Source organism: Temnothorax americanus, unplaced genomic scaffold (genome assembly GCF_048541705.1).
Source record: "Temnothorax americanus isolate GAGA-0224 unplaced genomic scaffold, ASM4854170v1 Scaffold20, whole genome shotgun sequence".
In the NCBI taxonomy this organism is placed as follows: domain Eukaryota; kingdom Metazoa; phylum Arthropoda; class Insecta; order Hymenoptera; family Formicidae; genus Temnothorax; species Temnothorax americanus.
The window spans coordinates 2,462,931-2,487,336 of record NW_027509339.1 but is presented as its reverse complement, the minus strand read 5'-3'; the positions used below and the strand labels follow the sequence as shown (position 1 = coordinate 2,487,336).

General features: G+C 35.3%; 3 protein-coding genes across 4 annotated transcripts in view; 2 read left to right on the top strand and 1 right to left on the bottom strand.

Moving 5' to 3' along the window:
- Window positions 1-967: 967 nt before the first annotated feature.
- LOC143897382 (carbonic anhydrase) lies at window positions 968-9,512 on the bottom strand. The gene is given in 7 exon segments (XM_077406002.1): window positions 968-2,046; window positions 2,198-2,431; window positions 2,550-2,776; window positions 2,941-3,096; window positions 5,592-5,639; window positions 9,394-9,466; window positions 9,468-9,512. Coding segments are annotated over 7 exon segments (963 nt in total). The 5' UTR covers window positions 9,498-9,512; the 3' UTR covers window positions 968-1,851.
- A 2,145-nt stretch (window positions 9,513-11,657) lies between these two features.
- LOC143897381 (TWiK family of potassium channels protein 18) lies at window positions 11,658-14,646 on the top strand. The gene has a single exon (XM_077406001.1). It carries the CDS (start codon window positions 12,071-12,073, stop codon window positions 13,082-13,084), a length of 1,014 nt encoding a protein of 337 aa, XP_077262127.1. The 5' UTR covers window positions 11,658-12,070; the 3' UTR covers window positions 13,085-14,646.
- A 6,680-nt stretch (window positions 14,647-21,326) lies between these two features.
- The window catches only part of Nachralpha4 (nicotinic acetylcholine receptor alpha4), a 168,119-nt gene continuing 165,039 nt past the window's right edge, over window positions 21,327-24,406 (top strand). The window contains exon 1 of one of the 2 annotated variants that reach the window (XM_077406027.1): window positions 21,327-21,904. The gene's annotated coding sequence lies outside the window, so the exon portion shown is untranslated. Of the gene's footprint in view, window positions 22,056-24,406 lie in introns of both variants that reach the window. The other variant, XM_077406028.1, reaches the window with a different exon arrangement.

The window sequence follows — 24,406 nt, the reverse complement described above, 5'->3', positions numbered from 1 at the left end:
ACAGTTCGTTGAATGTAGTCCTGTATTCTTTTTATTCTATTTATTAAGAGCATAAATGATTATTAAGTCCGTCGTATTAATCCCTACATTTTCGCGGCAATTATCTTATGTTCGGTCGAACATTGTAGAACTGCTGAAAACCAGAGACGTCGCAAAAATTATTATTAGTACTATCTGACGCTATCATCTAATAGGACGTTTTTGCAATATCGTCTTTCTCAGATATGATAACGATATCTGAACTATATAGATACGTTCACTGTATAAATTCACATTATCAGTCGAAAAGCGAAACTGCACATCGTTCACCGTAACGCTATTCAGATAACGTCCAACGTTATTTTTGAGAGAATAAGGTTCACATTGCAATTACCGTCGACGTCATAATTACGGTAACGAAATTCCTAATGTAAATTTAGACGGTAAACGAACTACGAATATTAAGTGATTTGAGGCTATTTTTTCCACGGTATAATTAATGTATACATTTTCATTGAATGCTGACTGATTTTTTTACGGTAAGTTTTATTATATTAATAGAAGAATTTTAGAAACGTGTTAAGAATAAGAATTTTGTGATCCTAAAAATTTGTTTCTAATTAAAAGTATCTCTTAATTAAATTTATCTTTTTCATATATTAATTATTTCTTTTATATTATTATCTTCTCCCCAATCTTTAGATATCTTTATTAAAGAAATAAATCAAACTAGAGTAATTTTAGTTATAAAATATAAGAATTTAATTTTCTAATTTTTAATTAATTTAGAGCTAATTTGTAAGATTTTGTAAAAGAAATATAAAATAAAGCAGAATTTATATATAAAACTTAATTATTAAGATGATTTTAAATTCATTTCATTTTTGGCTATATGTAAATCTGTTATTATTATTATAGATAAAATTACATAATATATGTTGAGGATTATAGGATTGGAGTAGAAAGAAAACGCGTGCGACTCGTCTGATTGCTCCATACAAAGTGATATATTCCCGACACCTGTACAACACACACAACACGTAATCGGAGTTACTCCGGAATTGGGCAGATCGCGACACCATATATAATAAAATAGTGCCACGCACACACACACACACATACACACACATAGCCGCCCGCGACATAGCTTATTAATATATAATCCCTAGATGAGATGCGAAAGAAGCACATTCAAAGGTACTATCTCTCTCTCTCTCTAACAATAAAAAATATTATATATATATATATATATATATATATGTATATATATGTATATATACAATTAAATTTAACATATATAATTTATATTTCATATACATACAAATGTGAACATTTCTTTTATAAAAATGCGCTCTCATTTTACGTTTGGTTTTAGTATATGCTCGCAAATCGATAATTTTTAATTATTAATATCTCAATTAGACATGTTACAAATATATTAGGTAATATTAAATAGCAATATACTGCTGTATTTGTTACATCACCTAGTTTGTACAAAACGAATTCTTTATACACGAATTAATATTTAAATATTTAACAACATGCAAAATTGGAATCTAGTATATCTTCACAGAATTTTGCGGCAAATTATACATATATGAGAAGGAGATTCTTCGCAATTTGTAACCCCTTTATCTCTTTTTATATATTATTATTAATTAATTATGATTTGACAATTAATTATGACAGCTCTCAATGTTTTTGTGAAAAACATTGCTTTCCAAATAATGCAGTTATACGATCGTGTAGTATATTAATCATAATAAATGCACATTCTCCAAAATAGTGCAATAAATTATGTATATCACATAGTTATCCTATCGCATTTTAAACATTGTAACATCAAGTCCGATTTGGCACTTAGTTCTCACATTAAAAATTCTTGTATAGAAGTCTGGCTAAAAGATTACTAAGAACTATGTAGATCATGTTCCTGGAAATTTTCGAGGACGCGCTATTATAGCCCTCTAGGCGATGGTACACCTTCCTGTTGCCGAGGTTTTGAACAGGTCTGTAATTGAACTTCAGCGTGCCATTGCTGCTCTCCACGTGTCTGAATACGTTCATCTGCAAGCAGATTAAATATTATTATTAATTTATTATTCCAGTAGAATAATTACAAGTAAAAAGAAAATATTAATATGTAGCATACATCTTAAAAAAATTAATGCTCACAGAAACAAACGTTCTATACATTTATTATTTATATTCAAATTACCTGCGCTTCTGACACTTTGAGTTTTTCAGTCATAACAAACCACAGTACAGATTCCTGGCATCCGGGTGTAGTTAACGATCCCTCGTAATGATAATAAGTCGTATGATCCGTTGGTAGGAATAATAAAGGTATCAGCTTGGTCCTTATGCGCGCCATGCTGTGCCCCACCCAATGCGATACCAGCCTCGTAGCCTCTACAATCGGCGCCAGATCCGGATTGTCATCTAATGATAACTATACGAAAATGATAACGAAACACGAAACATTAATTAATGTTGTGTCCGTGTACACTTGAGAGAATTTCCACTGTAGAAAGAAGTAAAAACACTAAAAACGAGTAACATATTATCACCTCAAATAGAACAGCGACCACGGCAACTCCGTCTTCGTGTTGCGCCGCTACGCTAAAATTCGAATACTTTTTATCGTAATGCACTAAATGCAACTCCAATGGATCACGTAAACCGTCCACGGTATGCTCTGCGCCCCAGTGAAAGTGCATTTGTTCCAGAATATATATCGATGACAGAACTATGCCACTGAGATGGATTGGCACACTGCTATGAAGCTGAATTTGCACTATGAGAAAATTCCAATTGAAAGATATTGAAAGTACATAGGAAATATAGTTGTATTATTGCGGGATATATTGCGGACTCGTGCTCATTGATTCAATATCTCATATTGGACAAAGTTTTTAAAAAAATGTTCAACCAAGAACGCTGATTGGAACAGTAACTTACCGGAATGTCCAGTGTTAATCAGCGTGCTAGGAAACGCGAAATCGTATCGATAGGTTTTAAGAGCACCGAGATCAATTCTTATGGCATCATCCGTCACAATATCAATCGGTGATTGCTTCTTTCCCGTCGTACATATTCCCGGCCAGTTTTCTGGTCCTATGCAACCATTTTCAAACTTGAGTAACACGTAGGCAGTATGTTTCACTTATTACAAAGTGTAACAGAATTTAATATTTATATTATAAAGTATCTATTACTACGGAAAAAATACGTTAAAAACAGAATTGATAAGTTTTAAAAGAACTACAATTTAAAGAGCCGTAAAAAACTTATGAAAGGTATTTTTTTTAAAAGATATTTCTGCGTTTGATAATATTAAAATAAGTTGCAGACATCATACATAATTATAGGAATTTTTATATGATTGCAATTATACAATTGTATAACTACAGCAAAATATAAATTATTCTTAAATTAATAATAAAATGTTAGTTTATTGCTACTTAAAAAAAAAAGAGAAAAATGTGCTGTTATATTATTATTCACAGTTACAAAAATCTACATAGATATATTAATAATTTATATATAGTGTTCGAGATTACACGAGCGTCATTATTCATAGCTTAAAAAGTATAACGCTAGACTCGTCAAAGGTTATCAAACACAGTCAAAGGTATCAACGACAGTCTTATCAAAGTCTAAGTTTATATGATAGCGATATATCATTGCAAACTCGAGTCATTCTAGGAACTTCGTGGGCACAGCTTCTTCGGCTATCGATATTTACCTAGACGAGAGATAATCGCTAGCGGTGCATCTGAAACTTTGTCATAACAATTTCGCAAAATCTATAATATTAGTCTATCATTCCCGCTAAATGTTGCCAGAGGCCCGTAGTCTCTGGCACTTTCTTACAATCACCATGGCACTTGCCATTTGCCATTCGCGACTCGCCAACGACTCGTCGTTGTTTAAGTTATTTTCTTTGTTTATTGTTATACTTTGGCTATTAAACAAAATGTCGCATACGCTTTTAGGTATCAGTGTCAATGTCAGTGCGTCCCATTACGTCTCCATTTTCTTTCTTACGCGCCGCGCGAACATATAGATATTATACATTTAATAATTATCAATACTTTTTCTTAATGTTATGGGTCTTCAAAATCTGAGCCACGGACACGTCAACGTTAAATGCTATCTCATTCTGAAACACTTTTGCGCTAAAACATTGACGCAGCAGCGTTGAACGTGCGAACGTCCTATTTTAATGATAATAATACATTCCGAAATTATGTCAACATTATTGATACGTTAACGCGCTATGATTGGTTAGTATCGAATTACTATTCGAAGCAAGAAGACAACGATGGCTCACAGCATATATGGAAGAAATAAAAAAGATATATATCATCCGTAATAAAATTCCCTATAATGTACAGTTTTTCGCGTATATTGATAATGATCTTATTTTTGCACTTTTCGTCTGCATACGCATATGTTTATATATTACATTTTTTACAATATATATTTTCTGTCTATTCGTACCTTTTATTTAAATAAATTTATAACGAGAGGTACGTCACGGTATTTGCCTATTCTGAAGTGCGAAGTCCTTATATTCAAAATGATTGTCGACGACAGTCGAATCACGGTTGATGCAAAGTAATTGCTCTCAAGAGATCTGATCTAATGGAGAATCGTGTAAGACCTTCTACTCCCGCGGATCCTCTTGATCGAGCAAATCGTGTGACTTGCCTTCTTTACTTTATTTGCAGTAATTAAAATTGTAACAGAAACTAAGAAAACATATATCTATGTAAAATTTTATAATTATAAAATACATAGATTAAACTCGCAGTAATATTAATTTACGCACATATGTTAAGATATAGACATATAGGTACTAAATGATAAAATATTCGGATAACAATTGAGCTTGAGCAATAATATTTGAAGTTTGTAGATAAAACATATGAGATAAAACGCATCAAATTCTTCTAGTATAATAAACATGTATAAATATATTAAATTGTAATAAAGTGATAAAGTTTCCCCAGAAAATGTACTTGTATATTTTCAAGTCTCACGGTACATTATTATCGAATAATATATTTTTACTTAGAAGCTGTTTTGTTATACTAATATACACATACTTGACTTTAGTGTTCAAATACCTTTAACTGACATTCAAGGTTGTTGTTATTAGGTCGCTAATGATTTGAATGTAAGTTTCATATAAGCTAGATGAAATTGTATACATATGCTTATCGCGAAATTTCGTAAACATCGATATTGAAATCGCTTATCATTCACTTGATCGATTTTATCAATCGGTACTTTCCTCGTACATTCTTGGAAGGTTTATCACCATTAAGATAAAATTATTATGTTGCATAGTTAAAATTTCCGATAAAACTGTCTGGCAAGGTAGGAAGATAATGATATGTGTAAGCATATCATTCTCTCCATGACCCTGGCCTAATATCGATAATGCTTAATTTTTTGTTTAGATAAAAGCTTAAGTTTAGGAAATATTTCATGCACCTTCGTGTGACGTTACGTTGTGTGACGTTAATAGGTGAATTATAAATACATTTGCATGGATATGTAAACAGCGTATAAAACTTTCCTCGTAATCATTATGTAATTACCATTTTTGCCCCAATATCCCCAGTCAGATGCTTCCGATGTTTGTAAACCTGTAATTATATAATACTCGTTAGTTTCTTTGAATTAAAATTGATACTCCTTTTTCAACGAATAACTATACTCTCGAGAAATAAGCTTTTAAGAGTGTAGTCTAAAACTCTAAAAATATGCACAAATAAAATTCGCAACAATTAAGCGTTATTAGATCATTCTAACAAACAATTAAAATAGTTAATCGAGTTAACCTTGTATACACAAATGAATCAAACAAACATATCTAACTGCATCTTTTTACATCGAATTGTTAACTTTAAACAGTATTCACAAAATAATAATGTTTATGCTTTAGATTAGAACAACTTTTTTTCATCTGGGACTTTTTTCTACATTTTTTACTGGATAAAAATTTGTGTTATTATTTATGTTATTAATATTTAAATAATTACTTATTATAAATTTCAACAATATTGAAAAAATAAAACAAATTAACTCTCAAATATATTAATGTCAATATTAACGCCATTATAGTCTTCAATTAATATTACTACTCAATTAATAATACTATCGATCACAGTAATTATGATTGCCATTGAAATTAATTTTACACGAACTGATAGGCGCATAATAAGGTAATACATTCCTGTTAGTGATCTCCATGCATAATTAACGGTACGCCTCAATGTGATAATTCCGACTTGTTTCAATCCGGCTGCTCGGTTTCAGCATTACATGCAAATTCGTTCAAATGAGACAAATTGCGGATAAACGTGAGCACTATAATAATCGCGATCTAAAGCCGGCGCTGACCTCGTGCTCGCAATATCAATTTCACGAGTTCGCACGAACAGTTAATAAAATATAATTATTTCCACGTCACTGCGCCACGCGAACGGTTCGCCATATCGCGAGCGTGTGTCCGTCCCATTGGGCCTAATAAGTAATTGAACGCGCACGACAGGAAACAGAATTGACCTCGCATTGACCGCTCGGACCGCGACGAATTTGTTCGCACTTATTCCTAATCCGAATCTCGTCGCGGCCGCGGGAAGAAAGTGACGCGGTGCGAGGAATAAAGCGATCGTTCCGCGAAAGCCGTCCATGCGCGGCCGGCAATTAGACCACAATCGGCGGATAAACGCCGGCGCTTTCTAGATCAGCGCACCGGCCGCAACAACGGCCAAATCATTCAAACGACCCGCAGATTTTAATGATGCATAATGCACGCTTCCGCTGCGGGGATAGGGCGTAAGACCGGCTAATCGACATATACGAGTTTCGCTCATAGTTGGGGATGCTTAAGATAGTTCGATACTATAGACACATATCGAGCCTTCGTCTCTACGATTCTCGTGCATTTCTCTGGTTAAAAAGTGATTATTTTGTGCACTACATTGGCATTACCTCTCAATGAATCACCATTACTCTTTTCGACAAACCTATTGCAATAGAATTTTAAAAATTGATCCTTTTGTTTCCCTCTATTACTCTAAACACATAAGTTTCATTATATTATCAAATTTGGAGAAAAAAACTAGTTTTACAATCTCAAACTTTGGGATTAAAATACTTTTTCCAGTAACAATATTTATCTTGAAATATTCTTTTATCATATAAATTTTATCATATAAATTTTTAAATAATAAATATTATTTTTTCTATATATATCATTTATTCTCAAGTAGTGGTGCTTTTTAATAAGAAAATTTAATAATGATATTTTTGTAAATTTAAAATAAAGTTTAATAAAAAAATACAAAATTAATATCGCTTAGCTGTGTTCGTGAAAAAATATATAGAACAATAGTAATGAGAGTTTAAATAAAATATATACTCACAAATTTGCAAAAGTCTTGAAAAAAAGAAGTGAGCTTTTAAGAATGAGAAAAATATATGAAATTATTCCGCATTTACATATTATGAATTGACTATCAAAACTAGATAACGGTTGCAAAAATTTTCGAAAAATTATTAAAATGATAAATTATTAGATTAAGTATCTAATCATATTACAAATATTTCAGACATACCCAAGAAATGGCAAATGCATTAATAAGAGAAGATATATTCTGAGAGATATTCTTCTTGTGTCTACTAATTTTTTCAAATTGATATTTTCTCTGATTAAGCGAAGTGACAAAAGAGTAATCATGCGGGCGGGAATCAGCTGTCGCAGAGTAGAAGAGCCCTTACCTAGAAGAGCGATTAGGCAGAAGAGACGCATCGCAGGGAACCACCTGAGACTATCGCGATGGGTGACACACGAGCGCGATGACGACGAGTGTACGACTGATGAACGCGACGTAAATCTAACTGGATAACCCCGAGATTATACTAGGAGCTATCGCATGAGGTTTAACGTATACACGGGCTATGTCAGGTCATAGTCATCGCAGTATGCAACTGACCGACCGACCGACCGACCGACCATTTGATTATCAGCGCATTCTATTAACGATAACGTAAAGAGGAGCGGTGAATACTCGCTCTCCTTTTTAATTCGTCAAAGTGGATTACTTTTCGTACAAATAGTCGAATGCGTTCATTCATCTGTACTAAACGGTCGTGATTCGAGCGAACGTTGCAGAGTGATTCATTCAATCTACATTGACTGATTGAATGAATGCACTTTTATGTATCAATTGTTGCCACGAGTAATATACGTTCTTAGAGAAAAACGCATAATGAGAAGTAAAAAGGCATAAAAATTGCAGACCTATTTTTTATTTTCTTTTTGATTATGTAATAATAAAGATTTCTTGCAATTTTTTTCTTTTCTATCTTCAAAGCTGGCGCAAAAAATGTGACCAAACGCACCGTTAAAAGAAAAACTTTGTGAATTTACATTCGTAATGTAATTGAAATTTGTGACAAACGAGTAAGACGTTGCATTTTCGTCGCAGCAATGCCGTCATCGCGCGCTAGCTGAAACGATCAACCAAGTAAAATTAAATTCGTGAACAAAGCATGGTCCAAATCTTAAATTTAGACGCGCGGTTTATATGCGTTCATCAGCCGATCGACGTAAGTATTCGGTCAGCATCAGGTAAGTATAAGCGCAGCGCTACCGCCATGTTATGTGCATCTTGCATTCACTTAAAATAAGTCATCGTCTTCAAGTCTCTCATACACAAACAGTCTCAGAAGTATATTTACAGAAATAAGTTTATTAGCGAAATGACATTGATATATAAGTGCAATACATCTTTCTTATTTTGAAAAAGGGTATAATAAAGCAATAAATTCTTAAACACGCCAGTTTCTATTAGCGATTAACATAATTAAAATTTTTTAAATGTCAAATAGATGTTACAATATTAAAAGAACAAGAAATCTTTTTAGTAATTATATTTTTCAAAAATTTGAGGATACAAAATAAAAAACAAATTAATGTGTTAAATTAAATATTAATTTTGCAAGCGACAAAAAAAACATAACAATATCAACATAAAAACTAATAATTATTGCTAATTTAAACGAAATTTTGTGCTGTTTTAGAATAAGATTAATATATGTACTCACGCATTAACTATTCTCTTTCTCTTTTTCAAAAATATATAATTATTTCCTTTTATTTTGTATTTAATTATGTGTAAAAATTATTACTTAATTATGTGTATAAATAATTATCTACTTTTATTTTTTACTTTTCTTTTTCTTGTGTTCAATATTTGAAATATTGCATACGTTCTAACTTATGCGTTTAGAAATTAACATGTTTTAATGTCTTTAAAATGCCGGTAATAATCAGTAAGATCAGATAAGAGAGAGCAAAAACTTTATCAAAAAGTCGCGAAATGTTTTTACCTGTGCAGAGTAACGTCAATGTGACCATCAGCAAGTGACCTAAACCCATTTTCACATACGGTACACCTGTTATTTTGCCGAGACACAACTTGGACGAGGCTCATCGTCCGACTGATCTACCTGGCAGATTCCTCGCCGAGAGGCTGACGTATCCAACCCCCGCGTTACCGTATCGAACTCGTGCGAAACTGCAGTTTTGATCAGTCGATTTGAGAACCGCGAGTGCGCTCGAGTGAATTTTTCGCGAATTCAGCATTTTTTTTTTTTTACAGAAGAACGAAGAATAGAAAAAGAGGAATCGGATAATCTCCTTTGCGATAATCGCATTTTGTTCAATTACAGCGTGCGATTGGAATTGATTTTCTAATTTAGCGATCAGGTAACTTTTTAATTGTTCGGATATGCCCATTCAAATGTCCATTATAACTGACAAGAAAACGAAGTCATTTCGACCAGAAATTTTTTTCAATTGCAAAATCTTTTCTAATTGCGATGTGGTTCGTGATAAATAGAAACGACAAGCCGACCTCGAAATTCGCTAATCAAAAATTTGCCTTTTTATTGGAGATTATAAATAGTTTTATAATAAAGTGCTTTTTATAACTCTGTTTCTACTTTACCTCTATTCGGCGCTCAACAGAAAGAAATAACTTCAATCGAAACACTGTTGAAGATGTTGGAGCAATTTTCAAATGTATGTCGAGAGTTCAAATTACTCGTAATAAGTTTAGGTATTTTTAGGCATGTCGACATAAAATCAGGCTTCTCGTGACACGTCCGCCCTGTTTCTCGTCATTCTTAATGCATCAAAAGTGATATACATTATGGCTATTAAAATTCTTCGAAATCGAAAGGCGCGGTGTTCTTCTTCCGCACACCCTCAAGAGCATTTATAAGATGCCGGAATATATGCCTCCAAAGCATGAAGCTGATTACGCAGATTGTAATAAAGTAAACTTGTCAGTATTTTAAGTCTTACAATAATTTTTCCGTTTAAAATTATAATAAATAATAAAATACTATTAAAGTTCCTTTTACTTTATAAATACACTAATTAGTTTAACTTTTAAGTAATTACATTAAGTAATAAACTTATTACTTTATATAATTAACTCATTACATTAAGCAATTGCATTAAGTAATTACAGAGCAAAATAAGTCAGAAAAAGTATGTTACATTAAGTAATATACTATTGGTTTAACTTATTCTGTCTTATCATGTCAAGTTTATTACAGAAAGTTTATTATTGCGCTGGTATGTCGAATGTCAAACCATGTAGCATTTCTTTACTAAATGCCTCGCTTATCTTCATAATACAAACGCGTGGGCCTCTAAAAGCGGTTACATTGACAAATATGTTTAATTCCTGGTAAGATTATCTAAGTTCATATGAAGATGCATCCATTACAGTCTACGCAAGCAGTTATCTAAGTTGATATGAGGACGCATTCATTAAAGCCTAAGCGAGCATATATTCGCGGGCAGCAATATTAAATTTATGCATGTATGTAATTTTGCGTATAATTTTGCAAAGGGTAAATAATTCAACAAAGGGGAACTCTTCCCCTTTCACGTTGATGCGGCTTATTATGTCACACGATTCTCTCTATATCTCCCCCTCAAGTTCCGATATACTCGTGATGCTGTTTGGAATGCTGATAACCATGACACACTGCGCCGCTAAAGTTCCTATCACACTTGATATTATTTCACAACCATTCTTTCCAGTGTGTTTCAAAATTGATGCGGTAAGGCATGTTACAATAAGGCTAAACAAATTCTTTATAATCGGTATATTTTGTATAATCGGAATGTCTCTGTCTACAATTAAAGAAAGCTGTTTATTTGTCTCGTGTTGCAGCATACTATTTAGCAACAGCCACTACCGCGTGTAACTATTTCAAGTTCCATATACACTCGTTCCTTCGAATTTACCGGACACCGTTTATGTAGATATGCTGGTAAAAATAGTAAACTCGATGGAGTTAGTTGCATGTAGTTAGTGACTGCATAACGGAGCTATTCTTTTGCTAAATATCGGTACATATACGTTAATGTTGTGTTATCTAAAAATATCACAGTATCGTATCTCTTATCAAAATTTTAAACTTTTGACATTCGTAGAATTTCTAAGATAAATTTCTTAAATTGCGCATCTTAAAATTCTATGTGAATAGACCCACAACGATTAACTCGTAATTCACATTATACCTGATTTAAAGTAGTGAATTGATAAGTCGTTTTAAAACTTTTATACATAGCATCAAATCATTTATTCAACAATAACATGGTTTCTTGAAGCTTGGATAATTTATCAAAATTTTAAAACAATGCAAACAACAGTGCACTTTGACTTTGCGGATTATCGTTCGCAAAATCGTATTAAAACAACGTACGTATATAAGACCACTGTAGCGATTCTAATCTCGTGGAAGTAATCCACGAGAATGAAACAGTGTGGCAGAGTGCCGTATAGTACGATTCGACAAAAGTGGAGAAACGAAGACCGATAGACAGCGGAATCTCGAAGGAAGAAACGAGAAGCGAGCGACGGGGCGTTCCGACCAGAAATAGAAAAGCGGCACGGGGAGAGTCGTCGAGTATCAGCCAAGGTGGTGTTCCATGTGAGTCTCTTCGTGCCGGATCGGAAACTCGTAGTAGTTCACGAATCGAAACATGCCGCGCGGCATCCCAATGAGATCCTCTCTGAGGAGCCGAGACTCGTCCTCGACGTCGACCGGGATCGATCCTCGGGAGCGCATCAAGGACTGCTGCCGAAAGCTGGTGGAGTTCATGTGCACCCAGGTCGGCGTGGGCGGCCTGGTGGTGGGCTATGCCATTGTGGGTGCCTTCGGCTTCATAAGCATCGAAGGCCAGGTCGATCCGACGGCGTCGGTGTGCGTGCGGGAATACATCCGTCAGGAATACGCCGACGAGCTGTGGTTCAGCACCGCCAGCAATCAGTCGGTGAATATATTCAACCGGACCACCTTCTACATGGTGTCGAATAGTATTCTGCAACGTTATCAGGAAAATATTACCAAACGACAGAAGGACAAGTGCAACGGCCTAACGCCCGTCGATCAATGGTCGTTCCCCGCGGCGTTGATGTTCTGCCTCTCGGTGTTCACTATGATCGGTTACGGCAGCCTGGTGCCGAAGACCCAGGTGGGTAAAGGTGCCACTGTGATCTACGCCGTGCTGGGCATTCCGCTGTACGTGCTCTATTTCTTGAACATGGGTAAGGTGCTCGCGCAGACTTTTAAGTGGCTGTACACGCGATTGTACGAGTGCACCGGTCAACGGAAACCTGGACAGAGGATCATCGTGCCCTCGACCGCTTGTCTCTGGGTGATATTCGGCTACATATTGGCCGGCTCGATCATGTTCGCCGAATGGGAACAGTGGGACTACCTGGACAGTACCTACTTCTGCGTCACTTCGCTCTGCAAAATCGGCATGGGCGACTTAGTTCCAGGCTGGAGCCAAAGTACGCAGGACAGCCAGACAAAGCTCATCATCAACTTCGTGTATTTGCTGCTAGGCATGGGCCTGATAGCCATGTGCTACAATCTGATGAGGGAGGAAGTGTACGTGAAGGCACGGGAACTCAAGGAACAGCTAAACCAAGCGATGGATGCGGTCAATTATAAATTAATGACGTGTTGCAAATCGGAACCTACGAATTGAGAGATCAAAAGAAAATCGCAGGATGCATTACGAAAGTTATAATCTATCGTAAAAGGATGCAAAAGCGGTAATAAGGTGATAATTAATAAAAACTTTTAAAACCTAATCAAAGAAGAGATTTCTTTCTCTGTAATCAGCAAAAAGTTATATAAATACAGAGAAGAAAGAAGAAAGTGGAAACATTTTGTATCTTTGCATAAATGTAAACGTTATCACAAGTGCGGACTAATCGTTAAGTACATTCGCCAGCGATTGTAAACGGTTTGCGATATATAGCGCGTTGTTTCATGCTGTGTGTCCAATATTGTTATGACATATATAATAATGTTTATATTTTAATTTTGATATGTTAAAGAAAGATAAGAGATTCTCGTCTAAGAAATAAGTTGACCCATTTTCGATACGTGATTGTTAAATAATTACTGGAAGTTATAGAAACAAAATTATGGAATAAATGTTACGATTGCTGTCAAATGCATTGTACAACTAATCGTAAAATTTATAATTTTTATTACGTTATTACATTAATTGTTAATTATTGCTATAATGATGAAATTATTAGTATTTTTATGTTTTATAGACTTAAGTATAGATAGATTAAACTCTAGCTCCCCATATGAAGCGTCTAATCGACAGTGCGTTAGAGCAGTTTACTTGTGAAATACGAATCGTGATTTATATCAACAGTCAATAATATTTTTAATACCATCATAAAATCGCGTCGTCGATATCACCTATACTCGCGAATAGTATGTTTGGGATGACGGTGTGAAAGTTTACATATTGGTCACTAGAGATATCGGTGGTAGAGGTATCGCTCCGTGGATTTTTGCGACGGATTATTTGCGTTCCCTGATATAAACCTTATCGTAGAATTATCAACGCTTTTCTGCATATAATAATATAAGAATTGTAAGAGAGACATTAAAATAGCTAGTCAGATACATTAAAACGGAAAAACGGAATATATTAATAATTTTTAAAATCGCATTTAATAATCGTAATCCACACGATATCTTTATTTAAATATTAAATCAATATTGATTATATCTGATTCTAAATCACTATTAAATGTATTTTTTATTTAACGTATAAAAATTAGGTGTGAATGAGCTATATGATAAGCTATATTTATAAGAAAAATTTACACGAAGTTATAATTGTTTCACTCATAAAAACATGTTATATTCTGACAACAAATTAATACGATTATATGGTTTTTGCTTACGTTTAATTTATTGTGAATTTTGAAGACAACAGGAATTTATAAAGCTATCGAAGTGTCCGTCATGAACATACACATGACTATATATACATACACATGAGAATATATTTATCTGACAGCACATGTCAACCACAAAATAACTGTGCTACCGATTATTATCAAGAGTATAGTCACTCTGCTAATTTATCGATCACGATAATGTCCAGCACAGTAAATTAATGAGGCTGCAATGACCTCGTCGAGAGAAATGATGCACAAATGTAGATAATTTATTACGCGCATTATTATACATTCCACGAAATGATTTGTACATGATTGCCAAAAAATAAAAATTTATTGCTATCGATAAAAGAATTTACGTTATTTTGATGTGGTGATTTTATTTTTATAACCATACGCTGCTTTAATAAAATTATAGCGAAAGGTCATTGTATTTTGTTTGTCACAAGACAATGCATAATATTAATATCGTGATTAATATTTATTGTACTGTATTGCAAACCATATTTTTTCTACTTCCATTTGTATGTCAAGTTTAGAAAAGTTATTTGACTAAAAATAAAATATAAATTTATTATTAACAAATCTTTAATTTTATTGACTTTAATGGAAAATTAAAATTAGAAATGTTTAATATTCCTATTTAATATACTATTCAGCATATATATGTGCTTAGATCGTATATATCTATGTATGCTTTGAAATAATAATCTAGTGCGATCACAGAAATAACCTAACCCGAAACTGTCATGATTCTGGTGAGTCACTTTGATTTCACTGCAAATGGTTAACGGAGCTATCTACATACTCCCAGTTCACGTAATTTCTCGCTGTACCAAAACTCGTGTTTTGAATAAAAATAGGAATCTTACAGCAATGTTAGATCTTGGATTTTGTATGTAATTCATGGTATTGCAAATTAAATTTCCCCTTGTACTATTGATAAAAAATTCTCATAAATTTATCATAGTGAATGATTATTATTTATCTCATAAATTTATTGTGATAAATAATTATCGATCTCATAAATTTATTATGGATGGATGAATATTATAGGTGGATGGATGATTATCAGTCTTATAAATCGGATAAAAATTTATCGTAAAACTCTGTAATGTTATCGCGCCGGTATAATTGTACAGTAGCTGATAACAGTCAACTATGCTTCTTCTGGTAAGTGTAACTTGTTGAAATAGAAGCGTAGTTCTCTACATCGCGGAGTTCTCTACTTTATCCGCCTTCAATAAGATCGCGTAACGTAATGACATAAATCATAAATGCATTTATTGAGCACAGATAAAAGATGCTTTAACTTTAGGCGTCGATTTAGATTTTTTTGTTATAAAAAAATAGATATATTATTAAAAGAGAAAGATATATGCTTTTCTAAAAGCTAAAATTAATAAAAAATATATAGTTTATAGCATGAAACTTAAAAAACTATAATTTTTGATACGCGGCTAAGGCTCGGCATCACTTTTAACAAATAAATTATAATTAGATCATATGTTTTTTATAAAACAGTTTAGATAACAAAAAAATAATTTTACAAATTTGATCCTAAACGTTCAAAACACTTTGTTAAATATATATAATTTTCTATTTTAAAAGAAGTATATCCATATATAAATGCTGTTGAGAAAGAAGATAAATAACTTTTGTGTGATGAGCTAACGAATTATACGGAGATGTTTTAGTGGTAAAAAAAGAACATTTATAATTCATAAATCTCAATGAGAGCCATATACACAAACCGTACAAATTTCTAGAAATGGTGCCTCTAATCTACCAGCTAATCTTGCTAGTTGATTTAAACTTTCATACATCAACGGTGGTACGATATTTAATAGAATTCAGAATAATTCGGCTGAGTGCTATTAGGTTAAATGCATTTGCATCGATAAACCACAAATAATAATGTAGCAGCTTTTATGTGTTAAATATATAGTTCACAATTGATTAATTTCTCTAATAACAAATTAATTTGGTTACATTAATTAGAAGTTATTTATTAGCACTATTATCATTGTAATCAAGTCTCTTATTACGCAACCTACTTAGTGCGATTATTATCGCCTAATAGTTATTTTACTTATAATTGTATTTTGTTAAATTACAAGAAAATAAAGTATACGTATTTAAATATTAAATATTAAAAATAATAAATTAAGCATAAATCTAAAAGCAAAGCTTAAAAAGATCTAAGAAGCTTAAAAAACTTAAAAAAGTCTATATAAAAAATACAGCACATAAGAACATTGTCATAACTTATTATAATACAATTGCAGATGTCTATAAAAAAAGAGTGTCAGCGCCTCTTTCAAGAATCACAGATTAGTAACAATCAAATCAATCACACTTGAAATCCCGGCGGAAAGTGCGCAAGGGAGTTACCTCGATGACAAGTTGGCACCGTCGTCGAATTGTTGAAATTTGCAGTGGGGTCCTTGCAGACGTCCAAGCTTACTGGCGCAATTTGTCGAGTTGCTCTCGCTTGGCATTTGAATGCAAGCAGACCTGCAGTTCTCCAGGATTGCCGAATCACTACGGAATCCTGCCTCCGTTGGTCGTTCTTCGCCGTGTACACGAGCTATGTGCTTATAGAGATATGTGAAGAGCTCTAGTTCGATAATATCAGCAAAGTGGACAATCAGGGACGCCGACATCACGGTACCAATCAGTTAAACATTATGCAATCAATGCAATTATGCAAATCTTTTTAAAAAATTAATATATTGCGTAATATACATATATATACTTACGCTATGTGAGTATCGTTTTTAAATATATTTTATTGTCTTATTTTGATCTCCTTTCTTTCCAAATTAAATTTTACATCAGAACTGATTGTGAGTGACACTTGCAACATCTAATATTAATTAGATTTAAATAATTTCTAGTGATATATATATAATTATACATATGTGTCACATAATAATGCATAGAAGGAAATGGAACTATGCAAATGGAATGATACGTAACCAATGAGTTTTCTATTAAGCACATTATGTTTTAATTAGATATTACTGTTTCATCGAGACAGAACTGTATTTCTTTAACAAGAACAGACAGGTTTCTGAATTCACTGAATTTTAATTGATCGTTCAATCAAATATCCTCCTAATCCCGTGCCAGATGCAAAATGAATTCAATTAAATCGATGACCATTCGATCATCTTTATCTGAAATAAAACCATCATTTATTTCAGGAGAACGCAATTTCGAGGGGGATTAATTAGAATTTTCGCCGCGCAAAGATCGAAAGATTAAAAAAAGTATTGGATTACCACTGACCGACACTGGCGAAGAAATATGTTTGCGCTAAACTATAAAATATTATTTATAGAGGCATATATTGACGGAGATATTTTCTTCTTTGCCGAAGTTTGAAGGCAGACACCTGAATCAACATCGAATGCAGCGCACTTTCCCCCGCGGAAGCAACTCGCGCGTTTTGCGAGGCCCGCTTTGTTGATTCTGACAAATTTGCCCCCGAAAGAGCTATCAAACAAAACGCGAAACTTTCGGGGAAGGTTCTACTTCGGTAAACGAAACAAAACCGAATCTTCATATATATTGCACAGTGAGTACAACAACAACAAGGCTTAACTGTGAAATCTCCAACGATAACCATTTATAATATCATAATTAGTGAAAATAGATATTGCGGAAAACACACTTATTCAATTTGCGTATACTGAAGTCTCATTGACCCGTACAGTAATTTATATTTACTGACACAATCGACAGATAAGTTTTTATCTAAAAATTACCAATCCATTAATCAACTTTTATCTATAAAGTATAATAATTAACAAATTTGTTTCTTCTATAAGAGTCGACGGTATATACATCATGATGTCCGAACTCGTGGGTAATAAAAGGGATAGCCGTCTCTGTGGCTTTGGCGAGAGCCGGATCACAGTTTGGAAATTCTATAGCGATAACTCGATTTAAACTGAGTAAACTCCTGCCGCTGAAACATCGCGAACTGCGTCGGACTTGAAATTAATAGTAACTTCTGTGCTCGCGAGCGTATCCGCTGAGTGCTTTGACTAGATATACGAAGCAAAATCTCGACGGTAATGCGAAGGTAATTTTCATCGAGAACACTTTGACTCCAATCAGGTTTCTGCGTCGGGAATGAGCTAGCTTAAAATTCCGTCGCCTTGAATATCTAACTTTTACCAGGTCAGCGAGAGTATTTCTTGAAAAATATTCAATTTACTCCGTCTTGCGCGTACTTCAAAGCACGTATACTCACGGTGTAGCTCTTGTATTATGAATGAGATTTTAACTGTAACTGGACATTGTCTCTGTAGAAAATTAATAATATATCGTACAAGATTTTCAACTCATGATATCTTCAATTTTAATAATTAGAACCATTCACGTCGACTGAAAGAAGGTTTTATTTGATTTATTGTTTGATTCTTAATCTAGTTTTCTTTTCATACTGCGCAGTTTTGCGCTACAAAAAGTAAGAAAACAATTATAAAATATCTCAGACGTGTTTCTCTTTCCAATCGCGAATGACAGTCGCTATACATTTTATTTAATTCGGACGTACAACTACAGAAGTGTAGTCGGTCCTTTTGCCGACAGATTTATTTCTATTTTGCATCGCGTTTGCACACAAACAAGGAGCAAGAGAGAAAGATGCCCGCGAGTGTTCGTATCATAAGTAGACACGAGCGCAAGATTGATGGCACAATCGCGTATTTTTCCGGCTTGTATTTCCCCGGATTCTAATTCCGGTAACGCCGGCTGACATTTTTCACCTCGGCGTGCTCGGCTCGGCATCACACATGCAGATACACACACGCACACACACATCTGACATGTACACATTGGACAACGGTAAATCGGTCGGGCAACCCGTTTGAGACCGAAATCGTGAGGCGTAAAGTAGATAACGCCGATAGTGGCGATCCAAGGAGATTATTGGAATCTTGCCAAGTCCCCTTCAATATGGAGCTCCCACGTCAACCTACCTCCATCTCCTCGCGTTTATCCGATCGCTCGACACACGATGTGTAACGCGGCACAATGGGCAAGAGAAAAATACGTCGTCCTGGTAAAAAGAGGAGTTGACCAGGGATACTGCTTTTTGTCGGTTGGCGTTTTCCGCGACGGAATTAACCTTACATCTCGTGAATAGATGCGAAAGGCATCTTTTGAGATAAAGCAGCATGTTACTTCGACAATTCGCATAATACAATGACAATTAAATTTCAGAACACGACGTTACGGAATTCACTTCTTAATTAGCATACGTCTCTCTCTCTCTCTCTCTCTCTCTCTCTCTCTCTCTCTCTCTCATTGTTTCTCCTTTGAAGAGAACTATTCTAATTTGCTGTGTACTTCAAACGGAAGTTATATGTACGTTCTTTTGGAAAACGCCTATAAAAAAAAACTCCTCAAGATATAAAAGATAAAAGTAAACAGGAGAACTAAGAAATAAATCTCAATCTACATCACGAACGAAGTACAGATTGATCCCGGTAATTTCTGGGGCACGTTTGAAGTGCCCATAACGATCCGTCGGATGAATTAAGAAGGAAGTTTTAATTCTTGACAAACAACCCGCCGAACTTTCTCAGTCCCTTTTATCCTCCGCTCTCCGCCATCTCCCTTCCTTGCTTTTTTTCCTATTTGCCGAGAGGGAGATTGGCGTTCAAAGTCCGGTGATAAATGAGCTACTCCGAATCGAGACGACTCACTCTGCTATACGCCTGTTTTACTCAGTCCGGCTCGTCTTTGACTTGTAAAGACCAAGCAAGTCTCTTCCCCCTTCTCTCTCCCACCCTTTCTCCCTCTGCCTCTCTGCTATTGCAATTTTAATTCATCAATATGTCGGCACGTTGCCGGAAGCCGGATGTTTCGTACCGGAGGTTTAAAGGGATCGTCGCGGTATGCCGGTTAATGCGCCGCCATACAATGCCACACCGATCCATTGTTCCAGCTAAGGAACACCCGTTGCCCTGCTCCCGGTGCTTTTCATGGAGTTAGCTTAGTCTATGCCATAAAATGGCGAACTAGGTTCATGAGCGACGCTAAATTAAATTTACGCGAGGCTGGCCTGCGCGCTATCCGTATTTCCCAGCCGCGTATCTCTCCAATATCATTATATACCGGCCGCTTATTTAAGGGAAGGTATGTGTACATTTTGTAATAATAGTACAGCAAATTTAAGCGTTGGTTAAAATAATATAATACATCAATTATATTCAGTTTTACCATACAGTTTGAAAACTGAATTCTTGTACTAGTAAATTTTGCGGAGATATTTTCTACGTATGAGATATCTAAGAATTATATTGCATTTTTACCGATTATAATTTTATTTCATGTCATTTTCACTAGCCAAAGGTTTTTCGTTCATCAAAGGCAACTATTATGTAACGTCCGAAAGACGTTTTTACTATTTGTGTGAAATATCCGCCGCATCATAGATCACGAATAATACAGATATGATGAAAGAAAGTGCTATCTCACTATAGAGATAGATTACGAAAATTTAGTCTCCATATGTAAAAACATTATTTTTGTTTCAGGTATTTGCCAGATGACATTGCTGTAAACTAGCCGATTTTTCAGCGAGATAATCCAAGCAGCAATAACACGATTAATCGCTTCGCATTGTGTTTATGGCGGGACTTATCATTCAGAAAGGTTTTACCGTAATCTCGAAGAATCAAGCAATTAATGTTACAAGTGCAATTGCTTGATCTTGTTGACGATACGAACGCTGAATTGTGCGACCCAAATAAAACATTACTCCTCGCGAAGACTTGCTTCTGTCAAATGGGAACAACAAAACTCAAATCCATTTGTTTTGTGGATGAAAAATTAAAAACGTATAATCCGGGAGAAAACAATGCAGAGAGTTTTTATTAATTTTCCTTTTTGAAATGAAAGCAGCCGAGTCATTTTTATATCCCTTCAGACGGATGAAACTTGAACCTTTTTCTTAGTTTTCACATATTTCATGCACATAACGATTTCTTGTATTATATGTTGTATAAATCTTATTTTACGATCTTCATCGTCAATGCAAATTTTCAGAACAACGATCACTGTTCCATTTTGTACGACGTCTCCTAAAAACAGACTTTCCCGACGTAAAGAAAAACCATGCATCGCGGCGATCGATTTCTCGTCATCTCGCGAGATGATCGAAGTCTATTCAACCCTTTCGACGGAGAGAAACCCCTTTCTCACTCTCTTCGCGTATATTAGGCGGAGCGCTTTTTCCAGCTGATGTCTTCGCGGTTACTGTGTCGCGCTCGTCTCCTCGTGCATAAACGTACGCGCAAGTTCGGTCCAGATTCCTCCATCGCGAATCCACCCCACCGTTGGCGTCGGCGGGGATCACCCTCCCAGACGCCCGTCTCTCCCGCGGGCTCACACTGCGCCCGGTGGTGCGCACCCGGTGGCGCCTCCAAGCGATCGAGATCTCGGCGCACCCCCTCGACCACGGGCTCGCGACGACGACTACCTTCAGTCGTGGGTGCAGTGCGTGCGAGTGTGCAGCGGTCCCGAGAGCTGCTGCGAGAGACCGGCGTGGCTTATTGGAGTGCGCGCGAAGTTAGGTCAGTGTCACCACCCCCCCCCGTTCATCCCCTTCGTCATCGTTGTCGTCGCCCACGGCGGGCACCGCTTGGGAACGACGGCACCCGAGATTCCCCGCCTCCGACCGAAATCATCGGGTTTGCCGGGCGCCCCGACGCTACGTAGTTCCCGGTAGGCGTGATGCATATTTCTTAGAGGAAGGGGGTGTCGCAAAATCCTCTGCGTTTACCACGCGCAAGCAGTGGAAAATAGACGGAACACAAATTTGAGAGATTTTGAATGCAAATTATGTTGTTCTATTAGAGTACGCGAAAATTATGAAAATTATTCAAAATAGAAATCTTCGGGGATTGCAAATTGCATGCGTGCAAATATATCGATGAAGAGGATTTTACAGTAAAATTTAGGCGATATGTTAATATCAGTTCTCGTAACTAATTATTTACAAAATATCAAATACATGTAAATTTATGTAAACTATAATAGTAAAAAATAAAAGTTTTCAAATAGTTTTGCATATTTTGATTCTTGTAACATAATTTTCTGCAAAAGTTGTATAATGTATTTTGTAAATAAATTTTATTTTCCACAGGCAGCATATAAATGCATAATTGTTTATAGCTGTAATTGCAAAATATATTTTTTGGGATGTTGATTTCGAATTAACACTAATTTTCAGCAAAAATTTAAAGTAATATTAACATAAAGTCGCAGAATGTGGGCGAACTGTATGATTAATATTTTTCAAGAAAAAAATAAAATTTACGTTATGTAGTAAATCTTAATTGAGAAAAAAAAGGAATAAGAAAATTAATAGGGATAATTTCCGTATTTGCATGAATAATTCTCCGAGTTTTATCGCGCGGATTCAAACATGCGTAAGATATAATCGCGAGTAATTAGAGCGAAGTTGCGGGGCTGGTTCGCGCTCTCTCGACAGCTGCTACGCTAATCTAAATTCTCATAAACTTTAATCGCAGAAAGCATGAGCGGCGGAGCGCAGTAGCGGAAAGATGCGAGGAATTCGCGATTCGCGCGATATCCGCGGTAGCGGCGGCGTTGAAACCGTCGTGAAGTTATTTCATTGAGATTCGACGATTATCAAAACATTTCGCTGCTCTCGGACACGCGATGTCGCGTGGCGTTCTTTTTATTATTTCTCGCTTCACCTTCTCTCCCCCCCACCCGCTCCACCTTCTGCACGACGGATTCAATATCCTCCGCCGTGAGGAATCCTCTCCATTGTGTCCGCATGCGGAACTTTCGGTATTCGAATTGGAATTGCGCCACGATTTTTATCGAAGTTTAATAAACGCTCTAATCCTGAATATCATTCACCAAGAACTTCAATATATCCCCCTGAAATCCTTCCGATTGTATTCTATAATATTATCTCGTATCAAAGATATACAATTTAATCCATCATTTATCCTACGCGTGTTTTTTTTTACTATTTCATATCTTTATTCGTTATAATATTACTTGATAATACCCGTAAAATAATAATTTTCTGAACAATCATTTTTTATAAAAAAAAGAAAAAAGGAAGAGTAATAATTAATTCTTCAACTACATGTAATTATGAGATTTAAAAATTTGCATCAATGTAATCTTTTTGCGACAGATTTTTTCCAAAAAATAAAACATTTGCGCGCGGATACTTCAAAAAACGTATTGCATGTGTAATAATTGAAGTAGTAGATTGTAAAAAGTCCCATGAGCTTTGACGGATTTTGACCCGATCGACAGATTTTCGCTTAAACTTTCATCGTCAGCAAAGTACATTCTGGGTCTTTTCAATTATGCGTCCGAATCGAATGCTACGGTGTGCGATGCCGTGGAATCCTTTTCAGTCCCGGGGAGCTAATGGATTGTCAAGAATAGAAACTTCACGTGGTTTTGCGATCGTTGGCTCGATATAACCGATCAAATGTTTTCAATTTTATTTCCCACGGACCGCGCTTTACCCTCCCTGTCGAAGCTGAAATAGTTTCGGAGATAGACGTCATTGAAAACAACGTGCCATTTTCACACGATAACTTTTTAATCCGCAACATATCGCGCGCGTGCGAAATATACATGGTATATCGCCGCGACCGACGACGTCGTATCATAATTATTTGATATTAAACAAAATATAATGTGCTTTAGCTGGAAATTTTAATGGGACAAATTATAATATGCGTAAAAGCACTAAACAATCGATCTCTTGATGTTACTTTAATTTCGATCTCGAAGATTGCCTCGCACTATAAATGCAAATAGGCACGGGAAAAACTACTCTACCTGTTCCGATCGTTAATTTTACAGTCGATATCGAGTGCCAACCGAGTTCATTGTCTCGATTTCCATCGAATTCGCGCACTAGAAGCGATCCTTACTCGGAGGCGCTCGAGCGATTACAAAGAGTGCTATAAAGTAATTTACTTTCTCACTTTCTCCATAGAAAAATAAAGAGGAAACGCGAGAGAGGTATGCAATGAAAGCGAGCAAACTGTGCTGAATCGTGGAGCTGTTTAAAA

Excerpts from the sequence above, each read along its gene's own strand:
- LOC143897381 (XM_077406001.1), top strand. The coding sequence starts at position 12,071 with ATGCCGCGCGGCATCCCAATGAGATCCTCTCTGAGGAGCCGAGACTCG.